The sequence below is a fragment of the Scardinius erythrophthalmus genome (genome assembly GCF_964197995.2).
Source record: "Scardinius erythrophthalmus genome assembly, chromosome: 19".
In the NCBI taxonomy this organism is placed as follows: Eukaryota; Metazoa; Chordata; class Actinopteri; order Cypriniformes; family Leuciscidae; genus Scardinius; species Scardinius erythrophthalmus.
Genome location: NC_138239.1, coordinates 12,495,614 through 12,522,760, shown reverse-complemented (window position 1 = coordinate 12,522,760; position 27,147 = coordinate 12,495,614). Strand labels below are relative to the sequence as shown.

The 27,147-nt window shown below is 37.3% G+C and overlaps 1 protein-coding gene across 5 annotated transcripts in view; it reads right to left on the bottom strand.

Moving 5' to 3' along the window:
- ltk (leukocyte receptor tyrosine kinase) overlaps window positions 1–27,147 on the bottom strand; it is a 54,083-nt gene that overhangs the window by 3,594 nt on the left and 23,342 nt on the right. Inside the window, exons 6-23 of one of the 5 annotated variants that reach the window (XM_081347220.1) lie at window positions 26,768–26,908; window positions 21,129–21,278; window positions 19,887–19,987; window positions 18,843–19,003; window positions 17,201–17,295; window positions 14,297–14,377; window positions 13,743–13,917; window positions 12,231–12,381; window positions 12,013–12,144; window positions 11,589–11,745; window positions 9,932–10,114; window positions 8,153–8,251; window positions 5,613–5,765; window positions 5,399–5,512; window positions 2,216–2,402; window positions 975–1,065; window positions 817–881; window positions 102–231 (exon numbers count right to left, since the gene is read on the bottom strand). In XM_081347220.1, the coding sequence (XP_081203346.1) occupies window positions 102–231; window positions 817–881; window positions 975–1,065; window positions 2,216–2,402; window positions 5,399–5,512; window positions 5,613–5,765; window positions 8,153–8,251; window positions 9,932–10,114; window positions 11,589–11,745; window positions 12,013–12,144; window positions 12,231–12,381; window positions 13,743–13,917; window positions 14,297–14,377; window positions 17,201–17,295; window positions 18,843–19,003; window positions 19,887–19,987; window positions 21,129–21,278; window positions 26,768–26,908 (2,366 nt within the window). Of the gene's footprint in view, window positions 1–101; window positions 232–816; window positions 882–974; window positions 1,066–2,215; window positions 2,403–5,398; window positions 5,513–5,612; window positions 5,766–8,152; window positions 8,252–9,931; window positions 10,115–11,588; window positions 11,746–12,012; window positions 12,145–12,230; window positions 12,382–13,742; window positions 13,918–14,296; window positions 14,378–17,200; window positions 17,296–18,842; window positions 19,004–19,886; window positions 19,988–21,128; window positions 21,279–26,767; window positions 26,909–27,147 lie in introns of those variants that run through there. The other 4 variants (XM_081347221.1, XM_081347223.1, XM_081347222.1 and 1 more) reach the window with 4 other exon arrangements.

The following is a 27,147-nucleotide window of genomic DNA, read 5'->3' as shown; positions in this document are numbered from 1 at the left end:
TGTTCCCCACATGTGGCAAACCCACAGCATAAAAGCGAAATGTGTGCTAACTGATAAACAGAGGACAGATTCATGTCTATAGTATACACACAAACACTCACAGTTCTGGGTCGGTTTAGTCTCAAGAAGCTCTTCATGTCTCCTCCTGTCATGAGCTCCAGCAGTATAAAGCGAGGCAGGATCTGCAGACTGACTCCGATACAGCGCACAATGTTCTGATGGCTGAACTTACTGCAGACACAAAGGATGAAGAAATAAACTCAAATGGACTACTGAATGGAAGAACGGGTCTGCTTGTCAAGAGTGCCAGAGTTACATAATAAGGTCATTTTAAATTATGTGAAATGACATGTCTGTAATTTATATTGGTTCATATTGGTTTAGAAATAATATTTAAGCACCTTGAAGACTATTAATATTATTATTATAAAGCACCTTGAAATAAAGGGTAACATATGTGTGAGTCAAAGCCAAATGAAAATCAAAATATCCTCTGGAAGATCTAGCCCATGCAATGGAAGTATGAAGGATATGATAATTAACTACAGCACAGTTTTCTCAGAAAACTATGAATCACTAAAAAACATCTGTTGCCTGACTAAAGACGATGCCATACGCTCAAAAACAAACAACAAATGTGAACCTGATAATCGTAACAAATGAAAAAAAAAGAGAAAAGATTTCATAACCTTAAGCGAGTTTGACTGAGAGCAGATGATTGAAATGACAATGCCATTTTCTGTCTGTCACACACATGTGCGGTCATTGCAATGCTGTGTGTGTGTGTGTGTGTGTGTGTGTTACAGCCAAGCATACCTCATAATCAAAGCTTCCATTAGGAAATCCATCTCATCCTGCTCAGAACAGATTTCTGGAAGAGTCTATAAGAGGGATGGAGAGAGAGAAAACACAGAATCAATTAAGAGAAACCAGAAACTGCTTTCAAAGGCAAAGGTAGATCTGGGAAAACTCACCTTTATCGCAACCTGCATGGCTGTGTTTTCTCCATTCATACCCAAAACCTGTCCTTCATACACTTCCCCAAAGGCACCGTGTCCCAACGCCCTATAGTCAAAGACCCCAGACAGATACGTATTACTCACATGTGTAAATATGGAATTAATTTCCAGTACTTTCACATGTCATCACAGAATATTAAAGGAATATTCCAGGTTGAATATGATTGTTACATACTGCAGACCTCCTGTCAGCACAACTTGTTTGTTTTATGTATGTCAGTCAACATTTATTTTTTGCTGTTATACATGCCAGATATGCTGTCAACAGAACTCAACTTGTATTTAACCCAGAATATTATTTTAACTAATGACTGGACCAGCGCAACCTGTGGCAAGCTGCATAAACAGCCACTATGTTAAGACTAAACTAAGATGTTTCTTACTAACTAGTCTGACCAACTAAAAGTTAGCCAAGGCGGGTTCAAATTAGACCAATCTACGTTTTTATGTAACTGACTTAGACTGCTAAGACTAGTCTTACAAGTTAGTCATCTAATTTTTTTCTTTAAGACTGTTCATAATTTTTTTATGCCACCGACCGGGTTATATTTAAAACATTTCACAAATTCTGAATGGAATTTGTCTAATTTTGTAGCATGGATGCAAATGTGATAAAACATGTTAAACAGAGTTGAGAGCGTTACAAGGCCGCAGTGGATGTATAGGACTTTCAATTCAAATTCTGCAGAAATCACAGAATTTATACGTAATTCTGCACATGCAGATTGTGTGTGATTTATGGCTTGCATCGGAATTGAAGCAGCAATTTTCCGGATAACAACGTTGAGCTTTAATCAGTATCATAACTAAAAAAAGTATCATAAACTAAAAAATAATACTTTTACGACATTAATGTCACTTTTACAGCATTTATTAATAGTTTAATGCTAACTTCCACATGTACAGTACCATTATATATTTTACTTGATTTATATAAATTAATATAAATACATATTATAATTATATTATGACATGAACCTAGAATAATAAATGCTGAAAAATATGCATTTTAAAATATATTATTAAAATAAAAAAACAGTTCTTTTAAATGTGTAATAATGTTCCACAATTTTATTGTTTTTACATCAGATAAATGCAGCCTTGGTGAGCGTAAGAGACTTCTTGCAAAAACATTTAGAAACTCTAACAGACCCCACACATTTGAATGGTTCTGTACATCTACACAGTATAGATACCTGAGAAGCGTGATGTTCTTGCGTGGCACCTCCTTAAGCTCACTCAGTGAGGCCGCCTTGCCAGCAAAGCAGTAGTTAGGGTTGTAGTCAGTCATTATGGTGGACGAGCGAATTTTGCTAAGCTTGTACTCTGGGCTCTGCAGACGAATTCTGACCGCATGCAGGTGGTTCTTCTTACGATAATATACTGCAAAGAGAAAAACACAACAGGAATCAGCAAAAAGGGAACATGCTTTTAAGGGGTTTTCTTTAGGAGTAAATCCACCTGCTTAATTTGCATAATTATTGGTCTCAGAGTACGATGCGGATAAGATGATCGTGCATCCTAAAAGTGTCTTTCAATTGGCTTTCAGCATGATGGTAATTTTCTCAGAGAAACAGCCATGTGCACTTATGTCTCCCCATTGAATTCTATCAAGATGACAAAATTGTGCATTTTAAAGCCCCTCAGGTGAGGGCTGAAGCTCTGGGCCTGTCTGTCAGCAAGCGATCGGGCAGGGTGGACTCACCCTCAGTGGAGGCTGCCCATGTCCCCAATGCAGGTTGGTAGTCTGCTGGGGAGGGCGCTGCGTGGAGGTGAGAGGTCCCCTTTTGCCGTCGGGCTGCTGGCGCAGTGGCGCGAAGCGAAGCCGGCAGGAAGTTGACCAGGTATTAGGGGTGCGAGAGGGGAAGCCCGAGCAAAGACTACCAACCTGCATGGGGGAGATCTCAGGGGAAGACACACAATTAGCATCCAGTGGAGCTCTGCTAACTAAGGACCCAGAGACCGTGCTCTGCTGTTTATATTTGACTTTTGAGGTGGTTTTGTGTGCATGCCGAAAATGAATGTCCAGAATATACAAAATAACCATTTTATCGAAAAACATGCATCAAATGTCATTTTAGAGGTCTGTTTCACTTCTCTTTAATGATTTGTGTAAAGTCTTTATTTATCTTACAAATACATATAAAACGTGTCATGGCACAGCATTGTACAGTTAGTGCACAAGTCAAACAGACAATATATGTTTTTTTTTTTAATCAAACGTAAGGAGGATACTTGATATTAAGCATAGTTATTAAAAAAATAAAGCATTTATAATGATGAGTCCATTGCATATACATAAAGTTAGAGCATTGTGACAGACTGTTGGTTTAAGGCATAAATCAATCAAGGGTTTGGGAAATAGAGTTCACTGGGATTCTAGATGAATTTTTATTTATTTATTGACATTAAGGTAATGGTAAAAGCAGGTAATTTCTTCCTATTCAAACAAATACTGTTCCTATGCCAAGTTTCTGCACATTATAATGTTTCAATTCTGGGTTTTCATTTATGCATATACAAGTTTAAATTGCAATGTTAGAAAAATAAATAAAAAATACATATATAATATCAGCTATCATTTATGTTCTCATATCTGTTTTCATATCTATTTAAAGCCAATAAAATATTCTGAGTGATTATGTGTAATAAATTAATTATCAATATAATTATCAAGATCTATTGGTGAATCCCAACTTCCCAAGTCATTTCTTTTTACTTTTGATATAAATGCTTCTAGAAGGACTTTGACCATTTTTTGTTTCCCTTTACGAGAGGTAAATTCAAAAGGTCAGGATGTTGGACTGCCACCAGCGCAATGGAAGTATTAAAAATTGTAACCAATATTTCCATTAAAGAAAAAAAATCATGATATCCTCATTAATTCCAGAAGATGCTCACATTTATAGGGACAGTGCATTATGACACCCTCAATATTCCCTCACTGTCCTGTACTGGAAAATAAACCTTTTTTTAAGCATAAAATGTTGTTTGAAAGTACAAAACGCACAAGTTAAATAGCAGCAACTGTAATTAAGATACTGGTCAGCACGTATTTACAAAAAAGCCCATCTGTGAGACTACAGTTAGTTTTGACAATAATTTGGCTTAATTGTTTATTTACATTTAATATCAGAGTCCATGTTTTAAGGTTAATAGCAGTCCCTGTCTTAGTTCCCTACTCATTCCTTTAAGGGGTATTGTGCAACACTACATAAAGTAGTTAGTTAGATCAAAAACAAGCAAGCAATTTGTAAAAAAAAAAAAAAAAAAACGACAACTCTGTTCAAAAGCTAAGATAACACAACCTGTGTGAAATTAACTAAACAGCAAAAGCCATGGACAGAATGATGAGAAAAAAGTAAATATATGTGAATATTGCCACAGGTCTAACTGGCAGTTTGATTTTTTAGCATGGCTTAAAGCTTCAGCAATACACATTAATGTATGTGATAGTTTTTAAAAATGGTCATTCACATTATCCTGTGTACACTAGGCTTCAAAAGTTTGGAGTCAGTACGATTTTGTAATATTTTTGAAAGGAGACTCTTATGCTAACAAAGGCTACATTATTGAATACAGTAAAACCAGTAAAAAAATATATATTTTTTGTGTTTATTTGTAATTTATTGCTGTGATGGTAAAGCTGAGTTTTGAGCATCATTACTCTAGTCATCAGTGTCACATGATCCTTCAGAATTCATTCTAATATACTGATTTGCTGAAAACAGTTGTACCATTTAATATTTTTGTGAAAACTGTGATACATTTTTTTCAGGTTTCTTTAATGAATATTACATTACAAATGTCTTTACTGAAGCTTTTGAGCAATTTAATGCGTCCTTGCTGAATAAAAGTATTAATTCTGAAATAATTTTACTGATGCCAAACTTATGAACAGTAGTGTGTCATTTGTCACTATATTACTTGCGCCCTTTCCCACAGTATTAAAAGTGGTGTATGAAATTTGGCCACATAATTGTCTGTAATGTTTTTTTTTAATCATGTCACAGTTTTGTTCATGTCACATTTTTAAGCTGTTAAAACCCTTTTCTTTTAGGATTTTTAATGATGAAACACTAATGCCCAGTGGCTCCAACAATTTAAATTATTTTTTGTACTTGCAAAATAATTATAGGGTATGAAGAAAAAAGTCACTAACTTTGTTTATAATTTCCGCTGCCTTTCCTGTTGCTGTTATTATAGCTTCTACAAAATCTAAAAGCACTGATGTTGCACTTGCCTGAATGTTCTCTTCTGGGAAATGCAATTTTATTCTAAATCTGTCCTGCTATGTCACTAGGACTTAGACAAAGCATATCAAAGACGATGGAATGTTGACGGCACAGAGTTGACGCAGAATTGGAAGAATCTCTTACTGAGCATGAGGCTGGCACATGTGAGAACGACACCCGTAACTACTGTGGACGCGATCACTGCCAGGATAAATATCAGGGAGGGGGGTCCTTCTGCCAGGGAGCCCAATGGAACAACTGGAGGATGGCATCATGAGGGACGAATTAGAAATATTTCAAAACAAATGCATATATAAACATACTTTTGAGAGCGAACAGACACAGGCTGTTTAGGTACCTATGCAGGTGACGTTGTCTGATGCAAGAACCTCGTCGCTGTCACACAGGCAGAGGATGAGTCTGGTCTCTTCATCACGCTTACAGTTCTGGGTCTGACAGTGGCTACAATTCTGATACACCTCGATCTCAGCTTCCCCATGACTCTCCATAGCTAGAAAACATGAAAACACATCAATACTGCACAGTAGCTGTGCAAAACCTCAGTGCTTCTGTCTAGGGAGTCTTTTTATCTGTATATAACTGCTTTGAGCTAAATAAAAATTCTGTTAAAACAAGCAAGATAACTATTAAAGTAATATGTTACCCTGCACCACAAAATAAATAAGCTTTCCATTGGTGTATAGTTTGTAAGGATAGGACAATATTTGGCTGAGATACAACTATTATGAAAATCTGGAATCTGAGGGTGCAAAAAAATCGAAACATTGAGAAAATTGACTTTAAAGTTGTCCATTTATGTTCACGATTGTGCTGCATTCACTCAAAATAATAAATGTTTTATATATTTACGGTAGGAAATTTTCTAAATATATTCATGGAACATGATCTTTACTTAATATCCTAATGATTTTTGGCATAAAAGAAAAATCGATAATTTTGACCCATGCAATGTATTGTTGGCTATTGCCACAAATATACCCATCCTACTTGTGACTGTTTTTGTGATCCAGGGTCACAAATTAGTTTAAAGCCCCCATAAAGTTATATATATATATATATATATATGGTTTAGTGTATTTGCTATGATACTATGTATATGTTAATGTACTTGTATATTCTATAAGGTTGACTAAAACATTTGGCAGACATTTAAAATTTAATATAAATTGTAATATAAAATATTATTTGCCATAGTCTAATTAAACTACAGTTCGTAATAAAATATTTGGTAATACTTTATAATAAAATGAACAAAAAAGATCACATTATAAACTAATAATTAGTGAATTAACTAGCAACTAGTTGCCTTTTTGAAATTTTTGAAAAGTGCCCCTATTATGCTTTTCCAGATATTACCTTTAATGTAGTGTGCAATATAGCTGTTTGTGAATTTAAAAGGTCAGCAAAGTGCATAAACAGAGTTATTTTCTCCCAAAAGAAAGAATCGATTGTGAACTGCCTGAAACGAGCCATCAGTAATTCCATCTTACTTCCTGCTTGAACCTATGTTTGTAACAAATATGCATAATGCCAGCCAATGGTCTTCATTAGCTGCCCCCGAACAAAGACTTCATCAGCTGAATTTGATTTCACCCTTTACAACATGTTCATGAATCAACGTCTTTGTTGATCCTGGAGCAAACCAATCAGATCTGAGGGACAAGCTTACAGTTTATGTCAAGTTAATGCTTACAACAAAGGTTAGGCGTTTCCACATCAGTGTTATTATTATTATTTCTCTCTGATTTTATGGATATGTTGTATAGAAAATTAAAGTGCTTTGTGACCTTGGATGCATGTAAATCTGTTGTGGGAGACCTCGCAACCCAAATTAGGAACCTTCAAAAAACGCATAATAGGGGTGGTTTAATATATTTGTATTTACTAATATTTTAAGCACTTTATACTGTTTGTTAAAGACTCAATAAATGAAAGTTATTATGAAGTATTGACAGAAATCTGTGCTTGGCCTCACAAGCGATAGTCAGTCTAAATTCTAGCCCTTTACTCCAAACACACTTGCAGTAATAAACAGTGGCGCCAACTTTAATAAGTCACATAAGGTATTCTATTATCTACCACGAGTTACATTTTCTCAATTTCACGTTTATTACAGAATCAGTGTGTGTGTGTGTGTGTGTGTGTGTGTGTGTGTGTGTGTGTGTGTGTGTGTGTGTGTGTGTGTGTGTGTGTGTGTGTGTGTGTGTGTGTGTGTGTGCGTGTGCGTGTGCGTGCGTGCGTGCGCGTGCGTGTGTGTGTGGGGCCTGGTTAATCCTACATTATGGGGAAAATGTCCCTACAAAGATGGCAATATCCGAAATCCTTGAGGACATTTTTTGGTCCCCATGAGGAAAACAGCTTATAAATCATACTAAGTGATGTTTTTTGAAAATGTAAAAATGCAGAAGGTTTTCTGTGATGTAGGTAGGTAGGTTTAGGGGTAGGGTTTGTACAGTATAAAAATCATAATGGAAAGTCCCCATAAAAAATGAAAACACAACGTGTGTGTGTGTGTGTGTGTGTGTGTGTGTGTGTGTGTGTGTGTGTGTGTTGCCTGTTTTCTCAATACAGCCAATTTCTATGAGAAAAGCAAACTAGTTTTAAAAGAGTTAGTAGTGTACACAAATGTAGTTCTCAAAATCTGCAAGATTCTGTGACTGTTTCTAGACTTTTGTAATAAAACACCACATTTTTTTTAAAAACTGAAAACTTTTGAAAAGGGACTTTTTTATCACCATTTTTTAAGACACTACCATTTTTTATTTAAGATGTTATCTTGCTCTTAAAACTGCTAAATGTCTTACAGATGTAAGGGGTATGTAAACTTAATAGCACAACTGTACACCATTATAGACAGTCTATAGATTAAGGCCTGACCTGCCAGCGGTTGTAGAAATATATTTCCCATGGGGTGAACAAAAGAGACACCATGTTGTCCATCTGCTGTGATGACATCTCGAAGGGGAGCATCACCACCTGAGCAAAAGTGACAAAGATAAATATTCAGTCATTACATCAGCTAATCCACTTTCTCCAAAAAAAAAAAAAAAATCTTTTGGATTTGATTGCCTGCAAATGCACGTGGCATTTTACAATTGCTGTACAATAATCTTATTTTTAAAAGAAACATCTGCCTCAAAAACCAAGTAATTTAGTGATAACTCACAACAGATCTTTGTTTTACAGTATATTTCAGAAGACAAAAAAGCCTCAATAATGATTCTGTAACTTTATAGAACATCTGAACTACAATAGGATCTAAACATTTTCTACATTTTCTAGAAGATACTGCTTTTGCATAGTGTAATATAAGGGTCGGAGTTTAAAGTAAGTAAATAAAATACTATAATACAATATCATATGTCAATAGCAATATCAATAGCAATGTGTATACTCTCACCTAAAGGATTATTAGGAACACCTGTTAAATTTCTCATTAATGCAATTATCTAATCAACCAATCACATGGCAGTTGCTTCAATGCATTTAGGGGTGTGGTCCTGGTCAAGACAATCTTCTGAACTCCAAACTGAATGTCAGAATGGGAAAGAAAGGTGATTTAAGCAATTTTGAGCGTGGCATGGTTGTTGGTGCCAGACTGGCCGGTCTGAGTATTTCACAATCTGCTCAGTTACTGGGATTTTCACGCACAACCATTTCTAAGGTTTACAAAGAATGGTGTGAAAAGGGAAAAACATCCAGTATGCGGCAGTCCTGTGGGCGAAAATGCCTTGTTGATGCTAGAGGTCAGAGGAGAATGGGCCGACTGATTCAAGCTGATAGAAGAGCAACTTTGACTGAAATAACCACTCGTTACAACCGAGGTATACAGCAAAGCATTTGTGAAGCCACAACACGCAATACCTTGAGGCGGATGGGCTACAACAGCAGAAGACCCCACCGGGTACCACTCATCTCCACTACAAATAGGAAAAAGAGGCTACAATTTGCACGAGCTCACCAAAATTGGACAGTTGAAGACTGGAAAAATGTTGCCTGGTCTGATGAGTCTCAATTTCTGTTGAGACATTCAGATGGTAGAGTCAGAATTTGGCGTAAACAGAATGAGAACATGGATTCATCATGCCTTGTTACCACTGTGCAGGGTGGTGGTGGTGGTATAATGGTGTGGGGGATGTTTTCTTGGCACACTTTAGGCCCCTTAGTGCCAATTGGGCATCGTTTAAATGCCATGGCCTACCTGAGCATTGTTTCTGACCATGTCCATCCCTTTATGACCACCATGTACCCATCCTCTGATGGCTACTTCCAGCAGGATAATGCACCATGTCACAAAGCTCGAATCATTTCAAACTGGTTTCTTGAACATGACAATGAGTTCACTGTACTAAAATGGCCCCCACATGCCACGTAGAATTAAGGCAGTTCTGAAGGCGAAAGGGGGTCAAACACAGAATTAGTATGGTGTTCCTAATAATCCTTTAGGTGAGTGTATATGTATATAATAAAATTTCATCATTTTAAAAATTATACACACTACCATTCACACTTGGGTTCGGTAAGATTTTTTTAGGACAATTTTATTTGGCAAGGATGCATTAAACTGGTCAAAAGTGACATAGCAGTCTTGAAGCACACCATTTTGTGTTTGTATGGTTGTGATTGTGACATATGTGTTTTTAATCTAACATTTACCTCTGTATCCTCCACCACCCCCTCCAGCGGTGCAAGCACCCCCTCCTCCCCCAAACCCCCCATATGTAGCCCATTTCAGCACTGACAGAGCCTCAGGACAGGATGAGCCTCCTTGACCACCTTCAACAAGAGCTTTCCCTGCCCAAGGGAGAGAGGATGAGTCACTCCATCCACCTCCTCCACCTGAATACACACACACACACACACACACACACACACACACACACACACACACACACACACACACACACACACACACACAAACACAAACACACAATATTGAACTGCTTTTTTATTCAGTGCTAAGCATGTTAGTTAAAAGATGTTCCACAGACAAGTTTGCAAATACTGTTATTCTTTGTCTGCTCTTCTACTTTTTGTGCAAATTTGTCTATGAAGTGAGAGCCAAGAACTGCTTTCACATGACAATTCTGCATTAAAAAAGCCTCTTCCAGATGTCAATGCCAAAAAACATCCGTCATAATTTATAGGATTGTCAAAAGATAATGTGATCCTGGTGGCTAAACTGAAACAGCATCATCATATTGTTGAGAAAAAACTGGTTGGTAGCTAATGGAATTAAAGAGCCAATAAAACATTCACAAATGTGGGATTAGCTGGAAATTGCTGGAATAATACTTTCCCTTCATCCAAATCTAAACCGCAGAGTAATTGTTAGCATTCATAGAAAGCAATTTTAATATCAAATCACAGTTAACAAGCAGTGACTGAGAGAAGACACTCACCCTAATGCTGAACATATGGACAAAAATATCGGGACACACCTCTCAATTATTGAATTCATGTGTTTTGATCAGACCCTATTTCCACAGGTGTAAAAAGTCAAGAACCTAGTCATGCAGTCTGCATTTACAAACATTTGTGCTCAGTTAATTCAAGTGTGGTACTGTGACAGGATGCCACCTTGGCAATAAGTCAGTTAATGAAATTTCATTCCTGCTAGATATTCCACGGTCAACTGTAAGTGGTATTATTGGAAAGTGGAAGCATTTAGGAACAGCAGCAACACAAAGGTGGAAGACCAGGTCTGCTAATTCCACAGCTGAAGAGTTCCAAACCTCCACTGGCATTAATATCAGCACAAAAATGACTGGAGCTTCATGAAATGGGTGCAGTGCAGCAGTTGCATGCAAGCCTCACATCACCAAGTACAATGCCAAGCATCAGATGGAGTGATGTAAAGAACACCGCCATTAAACTCTGAAGCAGTGGAAACATGTTCTGTGGAGTGACAATCATGCTTCTCTGTTTGGCAGTCTGATGGGTGAGTCTGGTTTTGGCTGATGCCAAATTTAATGGGTTTGGTGTGGAAGAACTTGATTGGTCCACACAAAGCCCTTACCTCAACCCTATCTAACACTTTGAAGTGGAACGGCGATTGCGATCCAGGCCTTCTCGTCCAACATTAGTGTCTGACCTCCCCTTATGCATTGGTGCATAAGGGGACCAAATCCAGATTAATGTCTACACTATGTATTTAAAATGCAATGTCATAACAGTCCCTGTTGGTGTAATGGTCAGGTGTCCCAATACATTTGTCCATATATAAATGTATAATAGCAGAATGAGGTAATTTCCAAAATATTTTTTTCATTCAAGAAATACTGCAGTGAGCTGTGCTGTAAAGATACTGTACCTGCTGCTCCAGATTTGCCATTGACACCAGAGGCGGAGGTGTCATTCTCATATTGTTCCAGGAAAATATGGTCCAGGCTGCTTTCAGGGTCCTCCAGGTAGGCCTTTCCTCCCCCTCCTGCTGCAATCAGTAAAGGCACTAGTTCCCCGCTCTCCATCTGCCCCCGGGCATTCCAAAAACAACATCAGAGTTACTTTTCATCCAAGTAAAAAAGAAAGCCAGTCAGGCCCTCATTTACATCTGTGTTTCAATTCAGACGACTCCAAATTATTTCAGGATGTCTCAAATATGCTTGTCTAGACAGGCACTATCAGACGATGACTGCTGTCCACATGGCTCCCCTTAAGGGTACTCACAAAGCTGTGATTGATGTTTTTAAAGATGTGTTTGAGACAAGAAAATTGAAAGAAAAGAAAGATCTTACCCGATATATGTATGTGGCTCCCCCACCACCACCACCGCCCCCCGCCCACTTCAAGGCCGAACCATCACTGTCAAAACCATCTTCAATCACAGAAGACTCGCCCAGACAGATTTTATGGGTCAGAGGGTTCCTCTGTACATACGTGAAGACAACACTGAAATGCACAGTAGACAGAGAGCTATACATAAATGCTTTGTAAATAACCAAGTTTCACTCACTCCTGGACAGGCATCTTCTCCTTGGTGACCAATTAGGATATAGAGGATGTCCCCTTTCTCCAGTGGGAAGATAGCTGAGATGATAATACCATGTGAGCGCTTGTTATGGTTCTTTGCTCCTTTGCCTCCTGCGGCTCCATAGGCTGAAATCCTGGAGAATGAGGATGTTTCCTTAGAATTCCCAAAGCACTGAACTAACAGAGGACACACCTGCTATATCGAATTACTAATACCCATAAAGAGAAGCAGAAAATAATTTAAAACAAACCTTAAAAAGAGTAACATTTGAAAACAGATGAACTATGGTCTAATTATACTGTGTGTATATGGGGATGAATAATAATATATATATATATATATATATATATATATATATATATATATATATATATATATATATATATATATATATATATATATAGCGATATAAAAACAATTTCACCAGATGATTTGAATGGTTCTATCTGAAAAGAATGAATCATTCTTGAGTAATTGGGATATATCCCTCGCAAGGGGATCCTCATTCTTGAGGGTCCTTGGCATCACAACGTTTGAAAATATACTATTAATATACCAGTAGTATATTAAGCTATTAAGTCATAAGTGGGCCCAAAATCATCACCATTATCCCTGTGAATATAAATACCATCATTTTAATAACATTCAGCTTAAGCTGAGCTAATCCTGAAATGTAAAAGCAAAGACTTTCATTCCCTCACACCACTAAGGTAGATAAAACTTCCTGTCTGGAGGCAAATATAATATTTTGTTATTAAAACCAGTCAGTGCTTAGGGCACCAAAACAAAAGGATACAATATAAAATAATTCAGTTTACGAATGAGGGATAGCCGGAGCTGGATCTCTAAATTTCAGTCTGGCACCCTGAATGCAATAGTATCACAACATAGTGTCGTCCAAGTTCATCTGATAGTTATCTGCTGTATTTTCCTGTCTCCTGCATCTCCTCTCCTGCATGCCCTTCTTTCGCAGACAGTTTTGGAGTTGTTTTTAATGAGCTCCCATGACTAGCCTCTATAATCACTGTAAATCAGTTCAAAGGCTTGACTACACAGGGGCCAGATTAAGTGGAGTATACAGGAAGAGATTTATCTGTGCCTACAGCCAGTGAGTCATGTCTCTCTCTGACTTTACAAAAACAAGTGAATGAGATAGAGGAGAAAAAAAAATGAAGACAGGAAGACAGTAAGGAATTGTTCACACCTGGTATTAACATCTGCTTAAATTAATCTATGTGCATTCGATTGGATTTTGAGGGGAGAATCTCTTTTTCAAGACCACATAGATCATGTTTAAATGAGCGCCAACCAAATTTCACACAAATATTTGAATGTTGTGCATTTTGGATGTTGGTCGCTAGCATAGGATGATCACCACCAGACTTTGATCAAACAGCTTCTCCAGAAAGACCATGCATGTAGTACCTGTACAGTAGCTGTTTTTGAACCCAAGATTGACTCTAAACCACAATGATTTCCAGCTTCTAAACTTACTTGTACATGTTGGTAGCTGGGACCTTCCACATCTGAACCCCTTTGAGAAGGCCCTCCTTCCCCACCACCACGCTGACGTTGGTGTTACGGTAAGCGCTGTCACATTGTGCTTGAGTCGGGCCTAGCGGTCCGCTTGCTCCACAGGAAGTAAACCACCATGTTGTAAGGGATGCCTCTGAAAATGAAAGACACTGGTTTCTTTTTTCATGCTTTTGAAAAGAAATTACTTTTAATCAGCGAGGGGGTATTAAATGGATCAAAAGTGACAGTAAAGACATTTAAAACGTTACAAAAGATTTCTAATTCAAATAAATGCAGTTATTTTGAATATTCTATTCAACAAAGAATCCTGAAAAACTAAATCTATAAAATATTAGGCAGCACAACGGTTTTCAACATTGATGATAATAATAAATGTTTTTTTGAGCACCAAATTAGGGTGGATTTTAAAGGATCTTGTGACACTGAAGACTGGAGTAATGATGCTGAATATTTAGCTTTGCCATGATAGGAATACATTACATTTTAACATTTCTTATAATAGAAAACCGTACCTGATGCTGAGGGTTCTGGGAGAGGGCTGAAGGAGTCTAAATTATGCAGTAGTCCTTGTCCAAGAAGCAGTTCGTTTAGTTCTTTTAAACCAGAGGAGAACGAAGAACAAAGAGAGGAAGAAAAATTAAAGTGTGAGATGTTAGAATCAATTCTTGTGAAATCTTTTATTATTTTATTAAGTTTATTTTTGAAATATTTGCCATTTTTATTTTTTGTTGACAAGACCAGCGATGTATTGGTGTCACGAACGGTGGCTGAAGTAAACGCATGAAGAATGGAGTACAACCAACTAACAATCTTTAATAATAATTCCAAAGGTTAACATGCAGGAAAATTACAGTGTAATATCAACAACTATGTAAACTGAAACGAGACTGGACAATGGAACACAGGAAACTGAGGGCTTAAATATACTGAAATTAACTAAAACAGAACAAGTGTTAACTAATTAAGAACAGAACACAGAGAAAATTAAACCAAATCAGGCTACAAGTGACAATTGGTTGCTGGTTTCCAAAATAGTCACCATCATTACTAGCTTATCCAGCAAGACTTCCTTGGTCAACCATCTCCACTTGGACAATAATGTTGAACAGCATGGCTATGCTAGTCTATCAGTAAGACAGACACTAAACCAGCACAAGCAGGAATGTCCATGCTGGTCCAGGCTGGTTTGGTCCAGGAATGGACATTCCTGCTCGGCCAAATGATATAATGTGGGGATGAGAGGGGATCCGAAAATATCAGAAGCCAGATTCATGTGTTTATTACCTACACATGTACCACAGCATGTGTAGCAACAACTAAGCCACAGCGCTTGCATTTTACTATTTATATGATTAGTCTTTCTCCTATATTTCAGAACAACTAAAAATAATATACAGTAGGGGAGACTGGGGTGATTTGTGCCAGGGGGGAAGTAGTTCCACCCTTGTTTCTGGAAAACCATAGAAGAAATTGGTCATGTGACCACATAATTTTGAAAAGCAATTGCTCGTACTCCAAAGAAGAGAGACACATGGCATGAGAGTTAAGCACATTTTAGTGCAAAAAAATGTTTTTTCCCTTTCAAAGTAAAATTTCTATGATTAAGGTTTTTTGATTGTAGTGTCTGAACAATTATAGACAAGTTTGAAAACATTTCACACATGTTTTAGTGCTTTAGTGGTCTACACACTGAGTATATACAGTTAGCATGATGTTAGCTCTTAACTGCTGGATCATGCTAGTTTTTCAAACTTGTGGGTCTGGGGTGATTTGTGCCAAAGGGCCTGGGTTAAGTTGTGCCAGATCCAGACCACCTAGACCTACATACTCACAGGGGATACTCTTGAGAAGTGAGGAGATGGTCATGCCTCATCATTGTTTGACTTAGGCCTGCCTGCTATTTGTTTAATTTAGCTAACACTGATTTCAGTTTTGAGTTTGCACTATGTTATTAAAGAGAAGATTTATTCCGTTTTTAAGTGGCCTATGTCACAATAGGATGTTTAGAAATTAGCCTAGTCACTTTATTCTTATATGTTACATAATTGACAGACAGCGCTATGTCAACAGGCATCTATTGCCAAAGCCTTTTTGCCTGATTCACAAAAATCATATATTGTGTTGCTATGGTGCTCTAAATGGTTGCTAGGGCGTAGCTTGATAGCTTCACAATGATCCTGAGAGACTGATTGGTCGTCTGAGTAAAATGAGCCCGCCCCCTTGTCTCTATGACACTGTGATCCAGAGTTGTGTTCAATACAAAATCCCTATGCAATTGACCATAGTAGGAAAAACGCATGCTATGGTATTCCAGGGTGACAATATCTAAATAAACCTTAAATTAGTAATTTAGTATTGAATTTATCTTGCTTTCATATAGCATTATGGTTCATAACATTAAAATTTTCTGTTTTACTTCAGAAATCACTGGCACAATTTACCCCCAATGTATTCCCCCAAAGGCACAACTTCCCCCGCACCAGGGGCAAGTTGTGCCATGAGACCACTTTTTTCCCAAGAGCTATATTTCTCAAACAATTTATTTCAGATCCAAAGTTACTGTTCTCAGGGATGCACCACATCCTGAAATATATGTACATCCTTAAGTTGAAGGCATTACTGCCATGGCCTCACTTTAAAGTCACTTTGAGTAAAAACTGGCACAACTCACCCCACTTTCCCCTACAAGTTAAAAAGATAATTCAAGACCTCCAAAGTCCATGTCCATGGCTTTAATTGGGTTAGATATGGTGGAGAATGAAGGTGATGAGTGAACACAGACCGTGACTGTGGCAACATGACAAAGAACAGGAAGAGGAGGACTAAATAGAAAGCTAAAGACGATATTTAATGAGCAGATGGCTCAGGAATTTCTCCAAATCACAGATTACGGGAAACAAAGTTAACAAGGATAGTAAATCTTGAATTTCACATGTCTTAAACGTAAATTAACAGGCCCATCAATTCCTGCGGTCAACCGTGGCACCGCAACAATCCTGATTCTGAGGATTTATAAAGTACTCAGAAAAGCAGAAAGTCTTTTGTTGCCATTTTTATAACATTTGCAGATTGCGGAATACGAAAGCAAATAGGGAGGTCGTCTTATCGATTCTCCCATCCTTCAAAACCAATCAAGCAGAATCTACATCAACCGCGTTATGAGAACCATCTCCCACTGCGAAATGGAGACAGCGGTTAGACATTATGTGTGCACATCGCCTCTTAAATTCTCCATCTGTCTTACTAACTAAATTTTTGAACACGCCTTATATTTGAATGGATGGACACAATTATGAGTTTAATACTGTAGTGTGGTCAATAAACTTGTGCGTTATGAATGGACATATGGACCATTATTCTGCAACAAATGAGTGTCTGTGTGCGCATACTGTACATGTGTGAAGCAGAAAGTTTACCTGTGTCAAAACATGCTGCACTTAATGAAATGTCATCGAGCGCAATGTCAGCCTTAGATCCAGAAGTCCAGAAAGCCTGCACTTTAAGATGGAAGCTGTGCTCAAAACAAATAAAAAATATTTTAGAATAAGAGCAAAGGCCAAATCAGTGTTGTTAATGTAAAGAGTCTACATTAAAATTAAACAAAATAACTGGAGTAAAGCTCAACTCTTAATTTACATCACTCTAAGCAGGGCAAGACTTCCTTTGGGTAACATGCCTACTCCTAATTTGACTTAGTATCTAAGGCAGCACCAAATTTCATCTCTGGTTAAAAGCTCATTTTAACATTTTTATCTGAACAACATTGATAAAATCAGAACAGTTTGGAGGTTAACTGAGTTAATTTTTGTCATGACATAGTAGCGAAGTGTGACTTTATATTATGTTGGACATTTATTAATTGAGTTAATGCGGGATTTGTAGCGCCCACAAGTAAAGGCCAAAGTATACTTCACTTTTTACGCGTACTCGAGGGTCAGCATTCAGTGTGCGTGGCGCGAATTTCATCTTCAGAAGTGCCACCTTGTGGATAAACTTATTACTGCAACAACAAAAATGAAATCGCTTCTGGACCTGCGCGTAAAATGTGCATTTGTGCCCGCCGGATTTTTTTTACACATTTTTTTACAAAATTGAGAAATAACAAATTTACGTACAAAATAGGCATTGAACAAACAATATTAACAATTTACAATTCTCAAAGGGCAGGCATAGTTGCAAAATACAATAAGTAACAGCAATGAAGTCTCAAATCAAATATACAATCATAGCGGACAGATTGGATATTCCGATATTCCTGAAAAAGTGACGGTGGCGAATGACGTCAACTTAGTTGGACACCAATTTCAATCACATGATTCTTTTCATTGGTGCAATGGAGGACGAAGGCTCAACCAAATGTTTTGCTGACCTTTGAATATGATGCGGAAAGCAAAAGCTTGAATTATCATTTCATCTGCGTCCATTTGCGCCATTTTCACTTCCTTTTCTGCCTAAGCTTTTCCATGTCAGTACATCTAGTTTGGGATGTTTAGACAAGTGTATAGTGTAGATATCAGATATGAGTCACTCTAAAAGAAGATGTAAGCTAGTCGTAAAAAAAAAAAAAACGGATACAGTCAACAAATCGCAAATTGGGCATCAAGACCTGCAGTGTAGGCCTACATGCAGCCTTTGGCAGGGATTCTGTTAATTGATTTGTGAGGCATTCCCAAACTTTTTTGTCAGCTTTGACCTAAATATTTCATTGAAGTACAGTACCACCTGAAATTAAGTTGATATATTAATACAAAATATTTGCATGTTTACATTTCTTTGATGCCAGTTTATGGCCACATGATATGCAGGTGCACCAGCAAATCTTTATAAGGCACAACAAATGTAATCTTTTTTAGTGAATGTTTTATTTTGATTGTTTTTATTGCATATTTAAATAGAATACTTGATCTTGAAATCCCTTTTTTTGACAAATCTAAAGAGTTTTAAAATTAAAGTTTAGATTAATGATTCTGTTAATCATATGACAGGCCCTGGGTGTTTTCTTTTCTTTTACCCCAGAACAAGATGGTCCCTGTTTACCCATTCATCTATTCACCTCACCTATTTAAGATCTTTGTAATCGGCAGAATGATCTCTTGCCAAGCGTCCTTCCATTGTCCGGTTCTGTTCCACATAAGCGTAGGTGCTGAGATTCCCTTCTCCTCCACTGACAGGAGCACCGTTCCATTGAAGTCCCCATACAGGTACAGAGAGAACTGCAACTGCACAGAAAACTTCAGCAGTTGAGCATCTGCTACAAGACCAGATGTCTCAGAATAATATCTTATTCATGGAAAATCAAGTGTAAAATTGAAACTTTGGCTCAATGTAAGATTACTCTGTGTAAGCTATTTGTAGATATTCCGTACAGATGTCTCCCTGTTTTCATGGACAATTAACTTGAAATCTGCCAAAAAAGCAGTCTCAGAAACCAAATAATATGGCACAGTAAAAACCATTTTATGTGGATAGTCAAACTTAAACTAGCATTCAAAAATTTGCGCTCAGTAAGATTTTAAATTTTTTTTAAATAAAACTTTTATTCAGCAAGGATGCATTCAATTGATGTGACAGAAAAAGTGACAGAAAATACATTTATAATGTTACAAAAGATTTCAAATTCAAATAAATGCTGTTCTTTTAAACTTTCTATTCATCAAAGAATCTTGAAAAATTGTATCATGGTTTCCACAAAAGCACAACAAGAAAGGTGTCTTCATATCATCATATCTGAATGAATTCTGAAGGACCATGTGACACTGAAGACTGGAGTAATGGCTGCTGAAAATGATAAATTAAGTACATTTTCAAATATATTCAAATAGAAAACAGTTATTTTAAATTGTAATAACATTTCACAATATTACCATTTTCTTTGTATCAAATAAATGCAGCCTTGGTGAGCAAAACAGACCTTTTTAAAAATTGTATGACCCCAAACTTTTGAAAGGTGGTGTAGGTCTAAATCATTAGAACATAAGGCAAGTCTTGTCTCAATTGTGACTTTGAGATCATTGATATAAAATCATGAATATTTATTTGTTGTAGTTCACTCACACAGCATTAATATTCCTCACAAACCTTTGACTGTCAGCTTGAACTTACCTGACAGTCCTGATTGGTTATAGTTGAAGGGAGAGCTGGGCTTTGAACCAACGCCTCACTTTCATCACCATCACCTCTGACCTTTAAGAAAAGGAAGTGCCCTGAGGCGAGAAAGGATCAGTACTCTATTGAGTGCTCAGATATGGTGTGCTACAGTTTGCAAAACAAAAGCTTAATAGGCAGGGCTGAAAAACCTCTCCAGAATGGGCTTTTAAACACAGTGCTGACAATCTTATAGAAAGGTAGAGTTTCTCACGCAAACTTTTTTCTTAAAGGGTGCATTTCAGTTTAACAAGTTGGAATACAACTACCCAGCCATAAACTGGACTTGGATACCTGTACTGTGGATTTGAGATCATCATTCTTGCATCATTCTACAAATACATCACACTAAGCTACATTATACAGCACTATTCTCCTATAGCCTGTAAATCATTATGACTCCTCTTAAATATATCACGTTAAAATCACAGATGCCATTAACTCATCATGAAAATAGTTCTCCTTTAAACATTTTGGATTCTCATGCCATGGAAAATCCCATTGGTGATATTCATAACTAAAAGAATTGTCTTGCTTAGGATGAATGTGAACAGACCTTTAAAATATGGTCTTTTTATACACATGGGTCTCCTATGTTCCTGTCTCAAAGCTGTTGTATTAAAGTAGAGAACAGTTTTGCCAAAAAAAGGTCATTTCGCAAACATGGAAACCAAAGTCTCTAAAGATGAAAGATGAACGCATCTAAAGTCACATTTTGTTCAACTACATCACCTCATGACTCTCTTAATTGGATTGGAAGTGTAAGCTATTTAAACATTTTGATGTGAACCATCCATAACATATCTTAGTTACTGTTGGGGTCCTGACTAGCCACATTATCAAGTGTCCCCAAGCGATTGCCCGTTAAGAAATGGATAGCATGAGTCATGCAATAATTGGTGGCAAAATTCAGACTTTTCTTTTTTAATATTTTTTTAAGGGAACAGGTACACTTAAAAGATGATTCCTGTATATATTTAAATAGTATTTCTATTCACAATATTCATTACAGTGTTTCTGTATTTTATAGTTCATTATGTAGACAATCTTCAGGTCGATTTACACATTTTATTATTATTATTATTATTTTAATATTACTGACCCAAAACATTTTGTATACTGGCAAATTATTTGTTTATATAATTGTGTTAAATATAAAAATACTTCCACATTTGAGAATGGATGTTGTTTCACATTTACCTTGAGTGTTTTGCAGAGTTGTGCCAGGTAGATCTGCATCTTCAGTCAGCTGTTGTCCACTAACTAGTCTCCAAGAGGACTGTGTATAAGCCACTGACCATCCACAGGAGCCCATCTCAAATGAACAGTATGAACCCAAAGGTAAAGAGTCTGCAAAGAAAAAGCAAATTATGAAACAAATTCGTAAAATACAGCTGATCGTGTCTGCAAACATTAGAGCTTTAAAACAACAGAGCTTTCAAAGCTCATCAAACGAGTGCTTTCATTTATTCCTCTGCTTCCATTTATCCCTTAGGTCCACTAAAATGTAGTTATCAGGATCACTAAATCAACAAAGCTGGTAAAGTTTTCTTTCTTCCAGTTTGTTCAATGTAGTTTTAAGTCCAAGTATATGCCTGAATTTCAGCAATCAGACACAGTACTGAAAGTACTCAAGTGTTACATAATTCCAACATCTTTACTACTTTTACTGAGAGATTAGATTATAAAAGCAGATTGTGTCTCAATTAGCAGTACACTTTAAATATTACACACCTAAAATGACAGCTGATATGACAGGACTCCAACTAATGTGTGCTAATATGGTCTCTGGATACTTGGCTAGGACAGATTTAACTAAATGATAGATTCATTATCCAGAGGACACGTTTTATAATGTCATGGATGTAATTAATAAGCTTAAACTTAGTGGGAGTTGCTTTGATCATTTTCATTAGGATGTTGTCAAATTATGAAACCCTTCACAGAATATCAAAAGTTTCCGCCAGCCACGGCTCGTCTGTAAGGGCAGGTGTGGCAGAAATATTCATCCAAAACATAGACTATATAAACTATATAAATTAAATCAATAATAAATTGTAAATGTGTTCAACATTCTGTAACAAATATTTTCAAAATATTCTAGATAATTTTAAGTCGTAAAGTGAGCAGGGTACATAATTTAGCGTATGGCTTCGGTTGACATGTATTATGATACTCAAGGCCCTATCATACACCCGGTGCAATGCAGAGCCAAGCGCGACGCAAGTGTTTTTTGCAAGTTTCAGCCTGACGCAGTTATCATTTTCACGTCCTGCGTCACGTTGTTTAAATAGCAAATGCATTTGCGCCCATTTGTGCGCCCATGTGCGTGCTGGTCTAAAAATGAGATGTGTTCAGGCGCATTGTTGGCACGTTGCAATTGAGGCAACTGAAATAGATTGTGCCTTTGACCAACTGAAACCTGGTCTAAAGTCAATTTTTGTTTTGTTATTTAAAGAGCGCGTTATTAATGTGCGCCTATAGACGGGTCCACAACGGGTGTACACAATGCTTAATGTGCGCTTTAACCTCGCAACTGGCTTTTAAAGGGAATGGGAAATAACACTTTTTTTTTTTTTTTTAAATTACACCCAAAACACACCCATTACTCATTAAGAGAATAATGAGCCGGGCACGCCGAAGCGTTAAACTAGCAAAAGTGGATTTGGACATGTCCTAAGTGCACTTGCGCCGTGCGCTATAGACAGGGCCGGATTAACCATTAGGGCAACTGGGCACTTGCCCAGGGGCCCATGACATCTAGGGGGCCCTGACAGGTAGGAAATACACAGAAATTTAATAAAGTTATCAAACTCTTTACGATCTTCTTCACTGCATAAAGTGCATCTACGCGGGTTCACGCGACTTTCCTCCCTCCCCGCTGAAAGCCAGCGATTACTAATTCATGAAATGCACTCCCGCTGTTTGAGCGCGGTAAAGTTCGTTTCAGTTTCGATATTAGCCGGACATTTGTTCTATAGGGTTGGTAGTCTAACAAAGATATCAATAGCAAGATTAGTTTTAACATTATGTGACCATTGTATATCGACATGATGAAATATTCGTTCAAAATCATTCGTGCATTAATGCTGCATAATTATACCTGAGAATGCTTTGACGCATTTCCACAGCGCACGATGCTTAAGGGAACGTCTGCCAATTCCACCAACTGCGTTAAACGTAGTCTATAATTTGTAAAATTACTTTTAACATTTAAAAACAGACGTTTTCAAATTCCAAAGCTTGCAGAAGGTTCCTAATGTCAATACTGACTTTACAGCTATACAGCTTTCCTGGTAGCCTTGAGTAAATTAACATGTCTAAGAAAATGATTCATAAAACGTATAAATATCAGTTGAGCCTATGTTTACTTTCGTCACTGACACAGACGAAAATGAAAAGACTATCAGTCAAAGTTCAGCTTTAGGAGAGGTAGAAATAGGCCAGTATAAGAATACTGAGAGAATAAGAAATATGAAGATGAGGAGAGAGCAGACAAATAATCTAATGACAAGGTTTTAAAGCTAGCCAATTTCTTATAATTTTTTGGCCTTCAAAAGTCCTAAATTGCACATATGTAGGTCAGAGAAATTCTAATTTTCAAGGGGGAGCATGCCCCCGAACCCCCCTAACTACGTAGGAAATACACAGAAATTTAATAAAGTTATCAAACTCTTTACGATCTTCTTCACTGCATAAAGTGCATCTACGCGGGTTCACGCGACTTTCCTCCCTCCCCGCTGAACGCCAGCGATTACTAATTCATGAAATGCACTCCCGCTGTTTGAGCGCGGTAAAGTTCGTTTCAGTTTCGATATTAGCCGGACATTTGTTCTATAGGGTTGGTAGTCTAACAAAGATATCAATAGCAAGATTAGTTTTAACATTATGTGACCATTGTATATCGACATGATGAAATATTCGTTCAAAATCATTCGTGCATTAATGCTGCATAATTATACCTGAGAATGCTTTGACGCATTTCCACAGCGCACGATGCTTAAGGGAACGTCTGCCAATTCCACCAACTGTGTTAAACGTAGTCTATAATTTGTAAAATTACTTTTAACATTTAAAAACAGACGTTTTCAAATTCCAAAGCTTGCAGAAGGTTCCTTATGTCAATACTGACTTTACAGCTATACAGCTTTCCTGGTAGCCTTGAGTAAATTAACATGTCTAAGAAAATGATTCATAAAACGTATAAATATCAGTTGAGCCTATGTTTACTTTCGTCACTGACACAGACGAAAATGAAAAGACTATCAGTCAAAGTTCAGCTTTAGGAGAGGTAGAAATAGGCCAGTATAAGAATACTGAGAGAATAAGAAATATGAAGATGAGGAGAGAGCAGACAAATAATCTAATGACAAGGTTTTAAAGCTAGCCAATTTCTTATAATTTTTTGGCCTTCAAAAGTCCTAAATTGCACATATGTAGGTCAGAGAAATTCTAATTTTCAAGGGGGAGCATGCCCCCGAACCCCCCTAACTACGTAGGAAATACACAGAAATTTAATAAAGTTATCAAACTCTTTACGATCTTCTTCACTGCATAAAGTGCATCTACGCGGGTTCACGCGACTTTCCTCCCTCCCCGCTGAACGCCAGCGATTACTAATTCATGAAATGCACTCCCGCTGTTTGAGCGCGGTAAAGTTCGTTTCAGTTTCGATATTAGCCGGACATTTGTTCTATAGGGTTGGTAGTCTAACAAAGATATCAATAGCAAGATTAGTTTTAACATTATGTGACCATTGTATATCGACATGATGAAATATTCGTTCAAAATCATTCGTGCATTAATGCTGCATAATTATACCTGAGAATGCTTTGACGCATTTCCACAGCGCACGATGCTTAAGGGAACGTCTGCCAATTCCACCAACTGTGTTAAACGTAGTCTATAATTTGTAAAATTACTTTTAACATTTAAAAACAGACGTTTTCAAATTCCAAAGCTTGCAGAAGGTTCCTTATGTCAATACTGACTTTACAGCTATACAGCTTTCCTGGTAGCCTTGAGTAAATTAACATGTCTAAGAAAATGATCTTGAGTCTTGTTGCCCAGGGCACAGGAAATTGTTAATCCGGCCCTGGCTATAGACCATGAGCTTAGATCCTTAAAGGGGTCATATAATGGTACATGCACTTTTACAAGTTGATTGTACTGAAATGTGTGTTGGCAGTGCCTGTACACAACCATCATAAAATGATAAAAATCCATCCAGTGTTTTTTTTTTAATCTCCTTATATGTTTGATCCTCTCTGAAATCAAGCTGTTCGACCGTGTGACGTCACACGGTCGGACGCCCCTCCCACGATTGTGATTGACAGCTGCAGCGTTTCAACACAGTCCCGCCCTCGCTCGTGAGCGAGCTGTCAATCATAGTCCGCGCGTCATTGTTGATACCCTCACTGGAGCGCTGTCTATGAGCAGAATGGCATCTGCAATTGTTCTTTGGTGTAATAAGGAACACAGCAGTCATTTGGATGTTCCTAAATCCGAGCCGTTGAAGATGCAGTAGCTGAGTTTTGTTTTTGAAGGGATATGCCCAAAGGATTGACGGGGGGATTCCCTCACCGGGATTCCCCACGATCGTCTGCGCTTTCCTGTTTGCGTGAATCATTTCACACCAGACAGCTTTACAAACGAGAAAAAATGGATCGGTACCAACGTGTTCCTGCTGAACCTCCAGAAGTGAGTGTGATGTTTTATTTACCTTTATATTAATATTTATATTAATCTTTGCAAATTTGCAAACCTTGCTGCACGCTTCATGATGAATGCATCTAAGGTTTACACTCCGGTTACATTACGGCATGTTTTCTATGTACGACGTTCTCAATATAATTCATAATCCGACGTTTATAATGAACAACGCGTGGTTATTGTGTTAGAAACGGTGTACGCACAGAACAGAGGGGCGGGGTGAGCAAAGCTCATTATCATTTAAAGACACATGCACTGAAACGGCGTGCTGAAAACAGAGCTGTTTTTGAGCAGGTGAAATGAGTGTTCTTTTGTTAACTCTAGAATAATTAACTGAATGTTTATGCAATGTGTGTATCAGATAAATCTTAAATTTTGAATAGACTCTGTACATTTAGATTACTTTTAAGAGTCTTTGCTCTTGCTCTTTTTATCTTTGTGGATTATAAGTGCTGTGTGCCAAATATTACAATACATCTACAAGTTCTTTGTACACAGATAATTATAAATCATCTAAGCATTGTATAAATGTTAATGAAGATTAAATAAATCAATAAATATGCAAATATTTTTCCAAGAGGGAAGCACACACAAATGCATTTCAGGTCCATTGTGTACTTCTTTACTCAGTGGAAAACTTTGACAGAGCAGGTTTGCTAATCCAACGCCTCCAGGGAAAGGATTAGAAATGTATCATGGCCGTAAGATTTAATACAGCTGAGTGACACACAGCCAGCGGCACCCTCTTATATCGCCCTGTCACACTGCTGTTCATACTTTTGAGCACTCTCAACGAAATGCAGATTGGCAAGAATGATCTCACAAATCTTACAAGGATTTATGGCTTAAAGGCCACCTTTCAAAGAAATGTTTCGATTATCATAAATTAAATTAATGGACTGGTGGGATGCAGCCAGTTCTCTACATTTGAAATCACACAAAAAAAAATGAAATATGGTCTTTTTAAAAGACTTAAGAGCTCTGCACAAACTAATTTGTCTGATGTGAGTAACAGAAAATGCATAAAACTGTGAAAGAGGCTCAAATTTTGAGTGTCGTGTTCAAAATTACTGACAGCCTGATACGCATCTTCATATAAAATATTTAAAATCTTTCATTTTACTCACTGCATATTAAGCCCTCATCTTCTCCTTGTGGACAGTCAGTATGAAAATCACACACTCTTCGTTTCTCAATGCAGCCTCCAGAAGGACAATGAAGTGATGAGTATTTTTCACAATCTGAACCCAAATTCAAATAATCATCTCCTGCAGAAAAACACAGAAAACCATCATTATTTTGTTCAAAAGTGCCACATAAGGATAGAACAACAATAACCAGTGCAGTCATTTGAATACTTTAAAAATATTCAAAACTGAATATGAATAATTAAAAAAACGCTATGGGCACATTAAACAGTTTCCATATCATAGTGATAAAGTAGAAATGCTCTACAGACGGCCTACGTGCAAGCAAAACGTGCAGTGACTCTAACACACGTTTGAGT